Source organism: Salarias fasciatus, chromosome 14 (genome assembly GCF_902148845.1).
Source record: "Salarias fasciatus chromosome 14, fSalaFa1.1, whole genome shotgun sequence".
Classification (NCBI taxonomy): domain Eukaryota; kingdom Metazoa; phylum Chordata; class Actinopteri; order Blenniiformes; family Blenniidae; genus Salarias; species Salarias fasciatus.
In genome coordinates this window covers 4,837,529-4,855,440 of record NC_043758.1, presented here as the reverse complement: position 1 = coordinate 4,855,440, position 17,912 = coordinate 4,837,529, and the positions used below count along the sequence as shown (strand labels likewise).

Here is a 17,912-nt window from a genome sequence, read left to right as displayed (position 1 = left end):
TAATACATATTGGCCCCAAAAGCAGAGGGACATGACATTCACCCTGCTTTCACCCATACACAGCTAGGATCAGGTCCAGGCCCTCCGACCTTTACAAAGCAGGATGGATGGATGAATCGATGGAGGGATAGAAATCCCTCTTCCACCCTTTCACCACCAGGGGGCAGTACATCCACATCAACTCTGACAACGCAAGTTTCAGTTTCTGACATTTGATAGCCATCAAGTGTTTATTTTTAGCTTCTTTATCATCAGGTTTTGATCAGATATAGACGTAAAGAGCTTGTCACATAAATACTTGCTTTGTTTGGGTGATCACTGGAGTCTGCAGCTGTTATTACTCGGACAGGAAATTCAGGGGATTTTTGCTCCTCAGTTTCCCTGCGCTAATGCCACCATCAGCTGCCATTAGTGTAGAATAGCTTATTCTTCGAAACCAACAATAGACAACAGATGAAAAATTCCAAGTCCAAACAGAGACAGTTTGCTGTCTTTACTTCCCTGTTGACTCATCCACGCAGACAGAGACCAAATGATTGAGACCATCACTGTTTTGTTTTAGTCTGGCCTTCCTTTTGAAAATACACAAAGCGACCTCTAAACGGCACCCAGACAGAAGACAGAGCGGCACACAGCCCTACCCTGCTGGCTCTCCATGTGCTGGACTTCACCCTTCTACTTTTAGACCTGCTCGTCCCGAGCGGCTCACATCTCGGGCCTGGCAGGTGTCGCACTTTCACAGCCACCAGGTACATTTGGCGACCTGTTGGTGAGACACCCATACCATGCAAAGCAATTTTTTCTTTTCTTTTCCCAAAAGGTTTTAATAATACAGTTTTAATGAGCAGAATATTGTATGTTCTCATTTTTTCTTTTTTTATTTCCAAGCCTAACTCCAGTCCACCACCATCCCTGAAGGTCCCACATATACTGCAAATATGAAGAACTAATCCGGAGGTTAAAAACACAATTTTACACAGAAAGGTAAGTAAAACGCCATTAACGGTGATCCACAATGCTCAACACATGACTTCAAAGGTTTGGCAACAGAGATGGAAAGACAACTGTTGATTTATAAATGCTCTTTCCCAAAACTACAGAAACATTATGAGCTACCTTTTAAGCTCATTTTATAGTTAACTGCTAGTAGTAGTCAGTTAATTCTCTTTAGCTAAAGAAAAACTGAAATCGCATTTCTCAGAAAATCAATTTATAAGTAGTACTGAAATTACACAGTTTGTCTTGTTGATTAAGTGCAGACAAAAAGCATGGGTTTTAAAGGGATAAAGTTAATTCCTGCAAAATGCTGATCAAAGAGCTCGGATTTTGGTTCAAATTACAGGGATATTTCATTGTGACTTGTGATTTTAAAAGTCGAAAAGTGTGAATTGTTCTTCAATGCATGAATAAATACACATAGGAATACTTGTAAAATCACCCAAGAATACCACGAAATGATAGTTATGAGAGCATTTGTGAGTAATTACTTCAATTTTTAATAGAAATTAATTAATTTTAAAAGTGTTACTGTTTTAACACCTGATGTAAAAGACAAACAGTAGTTTTATAAAAAAAATAATAATGAAAGTTTGTATTGGTTTATATCAGAAATTTATATCAGTTTTCCAATAAAGAAACCTACATTCAAAGGTTATGTATGAGCAGAACAACAAAGGAAGTAAGGAAGTACGTGAAAACTATTGTATTTTTGTCAAGACACGAAGGCATAAAGCCAGACTTTTTTTTTTTTTTACAAAAATAAAGTTAATGGCTAAAGAAAAGTAGGATTAAAGGGTTTCAATACTGATTTAAAGTATATTCATAGCAAATCCCATTATATTGTGTGGAATGTAAGATATACTCCTCAAAGTGCCAGATGGTGACAGTAATATGGGTATCTGAAATGTGTTACTTCCACCTTTGCCATCAGTACTGCAGAAGCAGTTCTTTCAAACACAGGATGACTGTGTGACGAAAGAAACTCACCTCTCACTATGTCATCATATTGCAAAATGCAATCAGATATTAGTAAAACTATGGAACTGAAAGATTGCTCATACAATTTAAGACTTCTTAAATGCAGTAATGTGATTATACCAGTGTTATACTCTCATTTGGAGGCAGGATGAGACAGAATGTTGTTATAGTGGAAATTATCCAACAGTTTATGAATAAAACCACTGAAAGTATTCATCCCTCAAGGATACTTTTTTATTTGAGTATCTGTGATTGGTCAGTTCAACCTGTTGTATGTCGGTGATCAGTGACTGAGAGATCTGGTTCTTCCACAGTCGCTCGTTCAGCATGTTCGGCTCCTGGCTTCCTGATGTGGACAGAAGTCAGGCAGCAGAGCGCTCTCAAGTCTAAACAGCAGATGTTTTACACTGCGGCCGTTACCCTTATTTCCTGGGCGGAGAGCTCCTCGCTCTATTAGACGGGTAACAGGAACCAGCCCAAAAAAAAAAAGAGAAAGAGCGAGAGAGAGAGAGAGAGAGAGAGAGAGAGAGAGAGAGAGGCAGAGTGAGGGTGTGCAGGAGAAAAAGTTATCTGAGCTCCCACAAATCACTTTGTCACCAGCAAGCTCTGACAAGCACCGGCAGAGGAGGGAGCTCTCAGGCAGACAGGCAGAGTTAAATAGAGGTGTGAGCAGGGAGGCTGTGGAGAGACTCCGAGGGAGAAGGTGTGAAGTGAAGGAGTTGTGGAGGCAATGATCGAGGTGAAATCCATGGATGGATAGACGGGAGGAGAGGACAGAGACCAGAACCCAAACGTCTCGCCACCTGAGAGGGACTGTTTCTGCTGCTGGATGATACTTTCATTGAAACAGAAGGTGTGTCAAAACTTTAAACTCTGTCAGAAGAGGACGGCGTGTCACTGATGTCGGCATTTTCAGTCTTCTGCTAACAGAACTGCTTTGAGCTTCCTTAGACTCGGCCGTCCGCGCACACGGAGGGCACACTACCATGTTGTCACATTTGAGAGCGGAGAGACGGATCGAGAGACAGCTGCTCTGCCTGTGAGGCAGTCATGAGTCGCAGGCACTGAAAGCAGTTTCTGGTGTGTTGCAGCTGTACGCAGATCACATGTTGTTGCTGGTAAAAAGAGGTAGTCAGAGCGGGGAGCATTACATGTTTGTCAAATGCTTTTCTGTAGGAGGAAATGTATAAGCCTGTGATCTGTGTCAAGTAAGTCAGACAAAGTTAAGACTTTAAACGGGCACACCAGACTTTCCCTTCATTGTGGACATTTGATTAGCTGTGAGCCTGACAGAAATCCCCAAAGAGTTTTATCTGGGCTGCAAAGGAAGCCCGAGGTCATCTGACCAAACTTCACATAAATAAGAAGACCGATTTCCCCCCGAACAGATACACATGTCTGTTCTCTCTTTCAAGACTGCTTAAAAAGGGAACATTGAGCTCAAATCAGCTCAATTATTTTAGTTGATCCTGTAAGTCAAGCAGAACAGGAAGCAGAGAAGCAGTGCCAGGTTAAAAACCCAAGAATCGAGATTTCAAGTGAGTGGAACTCTTTTGCTGTCTTCCAGCGCTTCATTCACATCGGCTCAGCCGGCCTCAGGGGACTTGTAATGAGAAACTGCCTGGTGAGCAATACAGCTGACACGTGGAGTGTATGCCCTGAATAAGACACGACTCGGTTATTGTGGTTCACTGAGGCTTGAAAGACGTCCATAACACATGAGCATAAAACCAGCTCTGCTTCACGCTCCAGACCTTCAGGCTTGTCTTGCTCTAAAAAGTGCTGTTCCAGCCTTTTGACTATTACTGTGTTGCTGTTTGGATGTGCCCTGTCAGTGTTTGACAGCTCCGCTCTGGACTCCCCTCAGAGTCTGGGACGTCATTGTGTTACCTGCGCGGCTGAGTCAGAGGCTGGCTCATCACTCCATGTCTGTCTGCCCGGCGAGGTGCACTCCACCTGCCGCCACGCAAAGACGACACAAACACCAGGAGCTTTTTCACGGCAGAAGCAACAGCTGAGGCTCCAGTAGCTGTGAATTTTCGGGACTCTCTACACTGCGGTGATTGTTTTGTCGTGTGTAAACACCTTGCGTCAGTCACACCCCGCCACCGAGTGATTCACTATTCCCTAAGCATCTCTGGTGGGAGGCAGGCAGGCGGGCAGGCAGAGTCAAGGTGAGGGAGAGTTTTCTACCATCCAAAATGCAGAGGCGGCTGTGCTGTCAAGCTGTCACCATGAGACTGGCTGTCTTGATGCTCGTGGTCGTGTACACGGCGGACAACGTGCGCGGCATGTCTACGTGTAAGACCGTGGACCTGGAGATGGTGAAGAAAAAGCGCATCGAGGCCATCAGGAGCCAGATCCTCAGCAAGCTGCGGCTGCCAAAAGCGCCCGAGCCGGATCAAACCGGAGACGAGGAGGACATCCCGTCCAACCTGCTGTCGGTCTACAACAGCACCAAGGACCTGCTGAAGGAGCAGCAGATCAAGGTCCAGACGGACATCCTCGTGGAGCAGGAGGAGGAGGAGTACTTCGCAAAGGTGCTGCACAAGTTCAACATGACCAGTGAGTACCAGAGAGCCCGCCATTAATCACCCCTGCGAGACCCCACGTCATTGTCAAAAATTAGGGCAATTGCTTAACTATAGCAATAAGGATGTCAGGCAATAATATGGATGTGATTGATGCTCTGACATTTACACACACCTGAGGCACATTTTTCAAGAAACAGGGAAGCAGATATCCTCCACATGCGCCAATAGCTTCCACGTAGAAAAAAACACAACAACCTGCTAAAAAACGAGAAATCAGTGGTGCGAAGATGAGCTCATCTGAATTTGGTAGGTTTTAACGTTCAAAGCCTACGTTTCCGTGTTAAGGCAGTCCAGGAATTGACTTTGGCCCCCAGTTGGCCAGAACATGCCTGACGGCTGGTGTCAGCTCTAATCACCTCCATAAATTCCCTCAACACATGTACCCCGTGTGATCGCCGCCCAACATCTTCAGGCGGCTTCGGGAGTTCAGAGATCACAGGTGAAACGACTTAGCGGCGCTACGTGATGCATCTGGTCTGATGTGCGCGTTGCCTTCGTGATCTCCGAAGCATTTTTACGGCTTTATTAGCGCTGTTTGTTTGGCGAGGCTGCATGTGCTGCTTGTTCAGCCAAACGGTGTTTGGCTGTAATCGTGCAATAATTCCCAAACCATTATGATAAGCATATTTTTTCGGTGGGGTTTTGTTTCTGTGCTCTATTGTTCTCTACATGTCTATACTTCTCACCCTATCAGGCGGGCATCCACACTATCCCCCTTTTATCCACCACTTCAAAAGAAAGACTTGAGTGGATGGACCAGGCTCAGGAGTGTGTAGACCAAAGAGAAAACAAAGCAGCTTTCAAAATGAAGGACGTGATTTTGTTCTGCTTCGATGAGACCCAAAGAAAAAGAAGGAAAATAGAAAATGAGAAGAGGGGAGACATGAAATGCACTCTTTAACCCTTGCCCTGTCTGATTCTTCTCTTTTATTTTCTCTTTTTTTCTCTTGCTTTGTCCCTCGGGGATTGGGGTTTTCCAGTAACATGAGCAGTGGGTTCTCCCTTGTTTATCCTGACACTTGCTCACCGTCATATCTCTTTTCCCCCTGACCATTTCATTGCTGTATCTCTTTGGACACGACTCCCGTCTGTCTGTATCTGTCTCTGTCCCTCGTTCCTTTGCTCTCAGCCCTCTTTCTGCAGGGCTTCCTGAGCTTATTTATCAGTGTGTTCGCAGCGTGTTTGTGACAGGGCAGCTTGGCAGGAAGGAAGGCAGGCCGATGGCCACTGAGATCTTGAGTGACTCAGGTCCGGTTCAAGCGGTGCCCATGGGGAGCATGTGTTTCCTACCCTTCTGGAATGCCACAGAACACCCGGCCACTGTCTCGGCCCTAATATGGCTCCTTCAGAGAGCTGCCCCACGCTGCAGAATCATGACGCTGTCAAGTGTACATGTTAAGGCCTATCAACAAATGTTTTGCAATTAATAATTAAAGGAGGAACGCACACAAACACCAGCTTCTGACTGTCTGCGTCTCATCTTATTCGTCATTTCTTTCTTTTCTTTTTCCTTCCCATTTTGACGACTCACAGCTTCCTGATAACACATAACGAGCACAGCCTCCGGGGACACAAAGCTGTGTGCAAAGCATTTCAGCACTTAATAGTTTTAGTCTCCATTGCGATAATTGAGTGGTGGATTACTTTAAATTACTTCAGCCAGTACGCAGCCACATCCCTCCCTTGGAGCCCACACACAAACACACCTCTCCCAGTTCACATGTTCAAATGTAATTTAGCTCATTTGTGGCGGATCTCTTCTCTCCTTTGGAAAACTGCCACTTTGAACTCAGGAGTGAAATGAAGAGTGGTGTTGGATAATTACCACGGAGGTGTAGCAAATAGGGCCCCTGCATTTGGCGTGAAGGAAATTGAGAAAGGGAAACAAGACATCGATGAGTGGGCTGTGGGAGGGTGGAGCCCCCTGTATGGAGGAGGCAGATATTTAGCCTTTAGCTGGAATCTGGTTCCTCCCACTGGTAATTATAGAGCTGTCTCTCTACCTGTCACAACAGCTGTCCCCGGCTTACCTGTGGATAGGCCCTGATTCAACACACAAATCCCCCCCCACACCCATGTTAGAGCTCAGGCAAGAGTGCCATCTTTACCCCTATCTGCAGGATTGAGGCATTATCCCCACTGAGCATGCAGCTGAAAAGTTAACACTTTGTTCCCTCGGAATGAGTTTCGATCGGCGAAAGGCTTTCAGAGACAATGCAGACTCTGTTAATTAGAAAGTAGAAGTGAGGATGAAGCTTCACTGCGATTATGATACTGGAGTCAATGTGCTTCTTAGGGGAAGTGACGTCATTTCCTGTTTTGCAAGAACCTCTCTGACCCTGAACACGTTCATGTGAAACCAGCGAGAGGGGATAACGTTCTGAGCGTGCCGCCACTTTATTCAGCCAGGAGCAGCTCGCCGCTCTTCACGAGCGGCATGCCGCCGTGATGCTCCGTGTCTCCACTCGTGCACTTATAACGGGACGTTTGACTGCACTCTGGGTGGGACCGTAAAATGTCATCTCATTTCCCGTTACACTCTACATCAGCTCTTTTTCAGTTTCGCTTTGGCTCCACTACAAGGGCTGAAACTCTACGACCCAGATGGCGATCCCGCTAAATGATACACAGGCAGCCTCGAGGTTCGGTATCCTGGTACAGCCTGGACTGAGCATGCAGCACAAGTATGCAGGGCTGGGTTGTAATTCCTGTCAGAAGAGTAATTCCCGCACTTGCGAGCAGAGAGCCCTGGTTTTGGCCGGCCAGGGCAGAGTAAACGTTTTGGGCCTTGCGCCACAGCTTGTGCTCCATTGATACATATCTGCAGTTGCTCCACTCTCCCACCCCTCCACAAATGTGACATACACCCGTACATTCTCTCCCCCTTCTCTCACTCGCTTCCAATCATCAACCTTCCTCTGCTTATCTGTCCAGGTCCATGTCCAGTTCAATCTCTAGAAATGTAACCCGGGCCGATTTATGGTCTTAGCGCTTTCAGTAGCCGGGATCTGTTTTGTGTCAGGCTCTGTAAGGGGGAGTGTTCCTGCTGTCATGTTATGGGCATACTCGGGGAATTAAAGCTGCAAATATGGGCAGCAACCCTGTGAGAGAACAAAACAGTCACTGTTGGTCAATTTTACAGCAGCTGGAATGGATGAGTGTTTGGCTGCAGTGATGATTATTGAGTAACGCTGTGAGTTGAGCTTTTTGTTTCATTAACATGTGAATTATGCTTCAGAGAGAGCTCACATTTCACTGTAGATTTCTTATTAAGATCTCTCATTATGAGGAAAAAATAAAAAAACAGTTGACAAGTTTGCTTAGGTTTGTTAAAACATTATTTAACTCCGGTTAAAAAAAGTCAGATTGAATGAACCTTCATGTTTACTTTTGAATTGCATAAATGTAATTGTTAAAAGATTTTCAGTTGGTTCATGTTGCAAATTTGTCTCCTGCTAATGTCCAGGCATGCAAATAATGCTGGAAAAAGTTCACAGCTGAAAAGGAAAGTTTGAAATCCTGATTCTCGGAACTACAAACCATTTAACGGTCCTCTGACTGTGCCCAGTTGTCCCATTGCCACGTTGTAATGCCTATAAAACAGCATGCCAACGCTTGAGCCAAGAGATATTTCAGTCATTTGTTGTTAACAGAAGGAGCAAGATCAAAAACACACCAGAACATCACCAACAAAGTGTTTTTTTAAATAATTTATTTGAACTCTTTCAAATGTTTTTCCCCTTTTTCTTGCACTTTGATATTAAGTCATTTTTTTTATTTCCTATTACTGACCTCAACCTTATTTTTCAGTTTTAAGATTATGCGGCTGTAGTTTCCACACAGTACTGAATTACAGTTATATTTGCTCACGTTATGATTGACCCAAAGTCAGGTTCTGAATGAAATGGAAGAAGAGGCTTCGAGGTCTCCTCACTGATTCGGTGGTTTGAAATGGTAGACGCCCAAAACTAAAACAGGAAGTCTTGGCTTTCAGCTATCATCGATGCAACATTATGACTCTTACATGCATCACCTTCTGTGGCTTCAGTGTTGATAACTGTTAGCACCAGGCGCCACCTTCACCTTAACTCTGGACCATCCTCACAGAGGTTAAAACAAGGAAGGAAAAGATTATGGTTTACCTCAGGAAAATTTAATAATTACCATAATACCTGAAATATTCACTTACATGCAGGAACAGAGTGTAGGTAGTTCCGATTGAATGAGCAGTTCTCCCTCTTTGAATCACACAGAGACGAATAACAGCGAGCCCACCAAGAACGCCAAAATCATCCCCATGTTCTTCAACATGTCTGAGATCCGGGCCAGCGTGGGGGACCACCGTCTGCTGACCAGCGCGGAGCTCCGAATGCTCATCAAGACGCCCACCATCAATAAGAAAGAGCGAGTGGAGCTGTATTATCTTGACCAATCCACTGCCATGTACCTCGAGTCCCGCTTCCTGTCCAATGAGTACAAGGACAAATGGCTGACCTTTGACGTGGCCAAACCCGTGCGGTTATGGCTCCAAGGGAACGGTAGGAGACATTCAATTTCATGACTCGCAGACGACATGACGACGTTCAACATCAGCGACAGATTCTTGACATGTGGGCTGATTTTTCCTTGACAGATGATGAGCAGAGCTTCCAGCTGAGGCTGTTCTGCGACTGCACTCAGACCAGCACGGACCGAGGCTTCAGCTTCTCCATCTCCGGGACCGAGAGCCCCCGGGGCGACCAGGGGACTCTCCTGAAGCTGACGCAGCAGCCGCCCTACATCCTCACCATGTCGATCCCTCAGAACACCAGCAGCCACCTCAGCTCACGCAGGAAACGCTCCACCGACGCCAGGGACACCTGTTCAGCGTAAGCAGATCTGCACAAACCCGCTTTATTCTGCTCTGCTCCACTGGATCAACATCTGTAAAGCTTTAAAGTCACTGTTTATCTGCCTCACAAGCCTGCAGTCATTTAAACAGATTAAAGAGAGTTAGATTGTATTTTATCACCTTAAAACTCCAAAGCTAATGTAGGCTACACATACCGTAGTCCATCATAATGACGCCATGGCAGCTCACGGTGTGATCGACAGTTTCATACAGTTTACCGAGGGTCTATTGACCGTACTGTACCGTAAGACATGGTATACTTACAGAGTGTTATATTATTTTAGAAAGTACTCTATACAGTATCGTGGTATATTTCACAGCACCTTTCAGTTGCATGCTTGATTGTGCCACAGCTTTTTGAAAGCACCGCACACCGCACAGTAGTATATTTTTGGAATACTATGTCATTTCTGAATGTATATTACTGCAAAAAAAACAAAAAACTAGTTTCTCATTTGTTTTGGTTTTATTGGAAAGTATGTTATTTCTTATAGTATTACACAAGGACCTTTGGTATATATTATACAGCTCTATCCTGTAAAATGACTTTTTATTTTCAACATTATTAAATTATGTCTTATGTTTTACAGTCCCATGTTTTTTTCCAGGTCAATATCAAACCATAAATCAGAAAACATTTAATGATAATATGATGTTTGAAGGTCCTATACAGTAATTGTTATAAAACTGAAACAGTTACACAGAAAACACTAGTAAGGGTTCTCTCTGACATGACTGAGCGAAGCTGTTTTTGACTCATACTGTGAAGCATTTTTGGAAGAGCCGTATTTTTTGTATTAGTGAGATATGCAGTAAAATATGTATTCTTGATAACACCTTGCTGTTCTAAAGTAAAATATATTATAAATAAGATTGACAGTGCAATACAGTAAACAGTTGGATTTTGACTTCACCGTCTACATTTTTCCATCACTACACTGTGTGCCATGGTGTTTTTCACAGACCCAAACTATAGCATCTTATTTCTGCCCTCTCATACTTTCGAATTTTGTAATATTTTAATATAGACTCTACTTTGAAAGTAACATACACTATATAATTGTATATTTTTTTTACAGTACCATACTGTAAACATGTTATTTTTCTCTTGCCGTGGTGTCCTTGGCATGTTTTTTACAGTACTGTGATGCAAAAGTTTTGTTATATCATGTTTTCTGACGGAGCTATGGTGAACTCAGTAAATCATGATATTTTTGACATGCAGTTGCATCTTATCAGAATGTTGCGTGAGACGCTCCCTCTGATGCAAAGCAATGCAAATTACACAAGCTGTTGAGTTTAAACACTTTCCTGCCAGAGCTGAAGTCTCAGTGGATCACTGGATCCACTGAGTGAAACTTTGTGGAGCTTTAAATTTGGATGATTGGCAAAAGTTTCTGCAACAACGATGCTTTAAAAATCTGTGTAACAGACGTTCCCTGTTTTCTGTTGCGTAGCCAAACAGAGACCTGCTGCGTGAGGAGCCTCTACATCGACTTTAGGAAGGATCTGGGCTGGAAGTGGATCCACAAGCCAACAGGTTACTACGCCAACTACTGCATGGGGTCCTGCACCTACATCGGAAATGCCGAAAACAAATATTCCCAGGTACTTCACCCGAACCTCAAAGCATTTTTCACACTCTAAGCAAATCAGGCAGATCTATTTGCTGTAAATGACAATATGTAGTTTTTCAAAAAGAGACGGCAGCTGTGAAAAAACCCTGAAACATCAACATTTGAATCTGCATTATGAATATTCAGAAACTAATCTGAATATCAAATGCATTTCCCCTTTGGCTCCTTGCATGCCAGCTTACGACAGACTAAATGAATACTGATCACAATGCAGCGATTGAGAAATATTTAAATTCAAACATGTGTTTGAGTTTAAACGCTGCTGACGGAGAGCTTGTTTCTGATATCTCATCTTCCGCTGAAGCACGGTTGTAAATCCTTGGCGGTCCACTCCTCGTGCATCGCGGTTGTTCTGGCACTGGTTTTGTTGGTGATGAAACCGTGAGCTAAGTTCTCTGTTTTCTGGTATTTCCTTCGTGTTATTGTTTACAGATTCTGGCTCTGTATAAGCACCACAACCCGGGAGCCTCTGCACACCCCTGCTGCGTTCCCCAGGCTCTGGAGCCTCTGCCAATCCTCTACTACGTGGGCAGGCAACACAAGGTACCGCCGCCTCACCGCCGCCCAGCAACAGTAATTCCGAAGTGCAAATGTTTGCTCTGCATTTAAAGTCAATTTCTTTCTCGCTCCTAGGTGGAGCAGCTCTCCAATATGATCGTGAAGTCCTGCAAGTGTAGCTAAAGATCCAGGACGGCGCGCCGTGCCTCGTTTCGAACACGGAGGGATTCAACGAGCTGCGTTTCAGACTACAAAGGAGAGTGTGTGACTGGAATAAAGGAAAAAAAAAAGATAATGTGGACGAGGAGAACTAAGTATTTGAAGTCGTCTCCAAGGTTTCTCCCGCAAGCTCTGCCATTATCTTGTTGGACACACGTCAAACCACGGATGTCGTTTTAAAAAATGGATTTTAAGGCTTTTTTTTTGTACATACTTTCTCTTTTAAGTAGTAATTAAAAAAAACACTGCCTTGTTTTAATTTATTTGTAAGGGTGGATTGGGGACCACAAGGTGATGCAGTGGTTAGCACTCACACCTCACAGTGAGACGATCCCCAGTTTGATCCCAGAGTTGGGGGCTTTTCTGTGTGTATTTTGCATGTTCTCCCTGTGTGTCTGTAAGTTTTGGTCCTCCTGCTGACTGAAGATGATTCTTCGGTTTGGTTCTTCGTTGACTCTAAACATGCCCGCTGTGTGCATGTCTGTGTGTGTGTGTGTGTGTGTGTTTGTGTGTGTGTGTGTGTGTGCTTGTCCTGCCTCAGGTCCAGCGTCAGCTGGGGTCGGTCCCGCTCATCCGACCCGACACTGGACGCCTCAAGTTAAGTTTTGATCTCGGAATCTGGTGTGAATCCTAAAGTGTGTCCGGAGTAAAAAACAAAGCAAAACAAAAGAACGAGTCAAGTCTACTCTACAAGTTGTAATGACTTGTGAAAATGGATGAATGGAGCTATTGACATGTACCACGCTTAAACAAAAACAACCCGGACAAAGAAACACCCTACAATAACAAAGATGGACTCTAAAGAAGAACTTTTGGTTTCGCAAATGAATGCCTGGGAGGCTTCCTTCTGCCACATCAGCCTCCAAAGCAGGTGAAAAGGTGCTAAATCCCAGGTGGAAAACCGAGGCTGTCGGGGTTTTCCTGGAAGATAACAGGTGTTTTTTTGAAAAGAGCCACATGGTAAACACAGGCTGACCCAGGGGAACTCCCTCCTCACTGGAAGGCCGGACTCGTCAGCAAAACTTTCACAGGGACCGTCCGTCCGTCGGTTGAGTTTGCTCTGTTTGGTTTGCAGCCCGTGCGATCCCGGCAGTGCCGTTGTGTGTGTTTGTGCTGATAACTGAGCGTCAGTCCGTCCTTGAAGCCTCCTGATGTGTCAGAGCTGAGAGCAACGAGCGTGACGACGCCATGTTTGTTTCTCCCGGCGGGGATTTACAGCCCCGGCGGTGTGTTTAGGGTCCGGGCATGCGGCTGTTCAGGAGGGAAGTTTTCTTCTAACCATCAAGGTAAATTATTTCCTTTTAACTGCAGGAGTTTTTTTTTTTTCTTTTTGTTTTTAGTCACACCTTTCTCATAAATCAAGAACTGATCAGTTTGTATACTATCCTGTAGGAATTCAAGAACAACACTTTCTCCAGTTTTTGTTTCATATTTTTATAGTGCACTTACTATTTTAAATTTCAATTTGTAAATACTTTTTTTTTTTAATTGAAATAAACATGTTAAATTATCTGTGCTGACTTTTATTGCAGTGGAAGATTTTATGAGCGAAATAAAATTTGTTTTTTTCCACTTGGCTGCAAGCTGTGCTGTGTGTGTACGTGTGTGTGTGTGTGTGTGTGTGTGTGTGTGTGTGTGTGTGTGTGTGTGTGTGTGTGTGTGTGTGCTTTGCATTTGTCAGTAGATAAATTCATGTGTATTTCGGCTGTGAGAACACACCTAATGAGCTGAATGCCCTCAGCTTTTAAACATGCAGTTTGTGTTTTCCGTCATATGAAACGACATGTTTACAGATGTTTGGCTGTAGATTAGTCAAACATCTTTGTTAGGAACATAACTTTAATTCTTATAAAACTCTGACTTTAACAGGACACTGACAAAAACTGGAAGTGAGTTGAAAGTGAGTAATGTTGTAAAGATTCCCGATGTGGTGCACTCACTGTTATGGACCATAAGTCTCATCAGTCAGTTAGTTAGTTAGTTACATTCTAAACTTGACTAACAGGGCATATTCTCATAATCGAGTGTTATAGACTATTTGAAATGTGTTGAACTGTACGTAAGTTTAACAGATATGAAAGATACAGGCCTTCATTTCACAACCCCTGACCCTGCCCAGCAAGCCTCCAACAAAATCTTTCATTATGAAATCAATCAAAATACAGATTTGAAGCCTTCCTTCACGTTAACATCGAACTGATGTGCTTTTCTCTTTGAAGAGGCCAGCAGGAGAAGTAGCTTTAATCAGTAGGGAGGGATGTTTGACTCGTCCACCGTCCCCCTCAGGCGAATCCCACTGTGGTTCTGTACTTTAGCGTCAAACTGAACATGATCTTTGAAATGAAATGAAGATCATGAAAAAATAAGAAAAGGTTTGCTCAGTGAAGCTGATTGATTGCAAAATCCAGATATGTAGTGCACATAGTTTGATTCATAGTTTTTAGCCTCAGGCCATGGAAAAAGGCTCCACTTTAAACAGGCCTCTCTGCTGCTCTCCGGTCTTTCTCCACGACGCCGTTCATCTCATTCTGTTGTGATGGGATTCTTGCCATTCCCGATGCCTCACACAGTATATACTTTCAGCATTTTTTTTTTTTCTTCAAAGAGAAATGTGTTGCAATGCTCGTCCCGAGCCAGGAGAGCAAGACAGATCCAGGAGTGAAGAGCGTGACATGTGCCAGGTGCATGTGGCCTATTTCTGGATGACCACTGCGAGCCTGTTTACTCTGGACAGCTGTGGAGAGCAGCGGCGAGTCGTGCCCGGCTTCGTCCGCGTCACAGGCGGCTCCAGAGTTCCTGGACGCCCGGCCTCCTTCTTGGCACGGCCTTTACCTGAAGGGATGCATGCCTAACCAACATTTTTCACTATCTCCACACGCCTCGCCCGCCCCACCCCCACCCAGCACCCTGCCGGCCCCACCCCTTCTCCCTCTGTACTCAAGGGATTACTGTCAGCTCGCGAGGCTGAATTGGGAATCGGGAGAGCAGGTCCAGACCCGTTGGTAAGTCCCAGACTTAAGGGCAGTGACTACATGGAAAATTAAACACACATACTGTACACACACACACACACACACATGAAAACACTGAACCCACTGACACACACACACACGCACACATACACACACAGCCACAGCTCGAGCACACCAACTGAATGCCTTACATAAGCTTTGTGCCGGTGAGCGGCGTGAGGGATGCCTGAGCTGCTAACAAGGTGACAGCGATCTGTGCGATCTTGTTCCAGAGATGATCATGTTACTGAGAAAGCACAGGAATTTTGCTCGTATGCGAAAAACACACGAGTGTCATCTCCTTAAAAAGCATGAAGAAACGTGATGAGTGTAAATAAACGCTTCGGTCTCACTCCTCAAAGCGAATTTTAAAAGAGCACAATATGTGCTGTGTTATCTTGACAGGATGTTAAAACGTGTTGGAGGAAGAAAACAGGCTTATTAGTAACGGCAAACAAGAAAAACACGAGTTCTGCTGCAAGAGACAAGATCATGAAAGTTACACTTCACACTTGCACTTTGTTTTCTACGGTATGGATGTCAAGCTGCTCATAAATCTATCATGATGCTAATGGAAGAGTCCCCGAGGGAAGGTAAACTCAAGCAGGCTCGCTCCTTTAACTGATGTTCACTTCTCAGCAGCTGCTTCCTCTCAAGCCCTCGGGCTTTTTACGGGGCTGAAACAAGCTGCTGACACCTCCTGCCACATCCCAGAAAACGCTCCATTCAGCCAGTCAGCGGCGCGGCACACTGCGTCCACCTTCCTCCGCGTAGATGTTACACAACAGCGAAGACTGAAGAGGGGCGGCCGCAGCCCTTCCAGGTCAAGCAGGTGTTCTTCTGCCGCTGGAGCGATCCACGTGCCGCCATTATACGAGCGCATGAGTAATCATAAAATTGCTCTGTTGTTGCTCTTCATCACTTTGACATAATTGGCCCTTTAATCGTGTCCATATGTTGTGCTTCATCAGCTTTCATCCGCAAAAAAATGAAAGGCTGCAATCACATGCGAGAAATGTGTTTTTCTTTTCCTCCGACACTTTCACGCCGACACAACTCAAACTGGTCATAAATGTAGGGAGAATAACAAAGCCCACGGTTGTGGAATGCTATTTTGTTTACTATATTCTTGCAACATCTGTCATTTGCAATTATACGTCCACTGATCTTTGGCCACCACCGGTCATTAAGAGCGGAGCAGTGAAGCGACCTGGTGGACTCAGACGGAGCTGACTACGACCTTAATAACAGACCTCGATGTCCCGCTGCTCCTCGGCTCTGCTTCACAAACACACAGCTGCTCCCATCCATTGTTGCTCCAGGTGCTGAAACTTCGTGCATGTGCACACAAATACACACACATCAACAAACATGCTCCTTTACTCCCAGAAACTATTGTTTTGTAATCTGGAAATGCTGTTTTTCTCAAAACCATTTCTCAGGTTTGTGAAAACTATAATATTTTAATGTCTTTATTGAATATTTGGTCTCAATAGTGAACTAAAACATGGTCCCTGTATCAACGAATGACTCAATAAAATCAATAACTTAGATTTCAGGTGCTTAGAACATTATAAAACACAAACACTTATAAAAGTAGCAGTGTTAGAGCTGCAGAGCTGCTGTCTCTCTCTAGAGCCCAGTGAGTTAAGACTGATGTGCAGTCCTGAGAGTTCAGCTAATGTGTCACTGCAACAGCATATTGACGGTTTGCTCCTGGAGATTCATAACTTAGAACGACTTCACGTTCTCATAAACAGTGAGACGTTTTCAGTTCAGTGAGAAAACACTTTGGAACAATAAATATGTACAATAAAACTGCTGCTGATCTTCTAACACCTATACAAACTTTAAATATTAAACCACAAGAGGCATAAAGCTCAGATTTCCAAGGGGCTGAAATGCAGCACAGGACAAGTCTAACCAGAGGAGACAACTGGAAGTGAAGTTCAGCAGCGCAACTTTTCAGAGGAGGAATTAATTCCTAATTGCCAGTAACTTGCACAACATTGCTTGTTTTTACTGACATCCAACTTGTTTTGATACAAACAAATCTGAATTCGCTGAAGTTTCTCAAGAAATATAGCGAACTATTTGAACTATTTGAAACTATCACTTTTGTCACGTACAATATAGAGACAACATATCCTTTAAAGCTTTAGCCCATCATAAATGTAAAGAAAATTATTTGTGGTTTCTTTTGGTTTTTCTTAACTTTTTAAAGGGGAAGTAACGTCCTGTGTAAATGCTAGACCGGCCTGCCAGGTGTTCCCTCTCCACCTGTTCTGTCCTGATAGCATCCCTCTCCTCCACACTTGCAGTTTAGATGTTTATCACAGCCTGAGTCAGTCGACCATGTCTTCGCTGCCACCCTTCCCCCCCTCCCCCCGCTTCCATGTTTTTGTTAACCTCTGCCAACTCTTTGAAGACTCCCCAGCAATCCGGAGTGATCACATGAAACGAGGTGAGTGATAGGGGAGCCCGGCAGACGGAGGAGGTGCAGTGAAATGCCACACGCATTAGTTTGACTGGAACTTTAGCTAATCTGTTTAAATGGCCAGAAAACACGATTTAAAATAACACAAATGTCTGCAAATGCGATTGGTTCATTTCCTGTTCTCCAGATGTGGCTGTGCTCTATTGTCATGCAAATAACCAGTAGCTAACATAATGGCTGAGGACAGGAGGGATCAAAGCCGGAGGCAAACTGAAAAAACTCTTCAAAGTAAAAACTACAAAGGGAAAGTATGATAAACTGTGGAAGAGTGTCTGAATGCGGTCACAAAGCATGCCATGCCCTGACTCATTTACTGGACCTCAGTGAGAAAGAAATGTTTTCTAAAAAAGGAAAGGTACCAATTAGATCTCTGGAAAGGCTCCTTCTCACGGTACCACCCCTCCATTTCCTTCCTTCTCTCTCCCTCTCTCTCTGTCTCTGGACACAGAGGGACAAATGTGGCCCTATAAACAGCGATCATCTCCCTGGATAATAAACAGAGGAGAGGATCTGGCTCCGGGCTCTGAAAAGACAACAGTGTTCATGTGGGAGATACACCCAGAGGAGAGGCAGCACCCAGAATAGCAG

General features: G+C 44.3%; 1 protein-coding gene across 2 annotated transcripts; it reads left to right on the top strand.

Annotated features, from left to right (window-relative positions):
- The first annotated feature begins 2,487 nt into the window (after nt 1-2,487).
- tgfb1a (transforming growth factor, beta 1a) lies at nt 2,488-13,328 on the top strand. 2 transcript variants are annotated; one of them, XM_030107864.1, is made up of 7 exons: nt 2,488-2,830; nt 3,845-4,542; nt 8,825-9,109; nt 9,205-9,439; nt 10,920-11,070; nt 11,532-11,642; nt 11,733-13,328. In XM_030107864.1, the coding sequence occupies exons 2-7, from the start codon at nt 4,179-4,181 to the stop codon at nt 11,778-11,780; spliced, it is 1,194 nt and encodes a 397-aa protein (XP_029963724.1). In that variant the 5' UTR covers nt 2,488-2,830; nt 3,845-4,178; the 3' UTR covers nt 11,781-13,328. The 2 variants fall into 2 exon arrangements, with proteins under 2 accessions (XP_029963724.1, XP_029963723.1); XM_030107863.1 differs by having other exon boundaries at nt 2,488-4,542.
- Nucleotides 13,329-17,912: the final 4,584 nt, after the last annotated feature.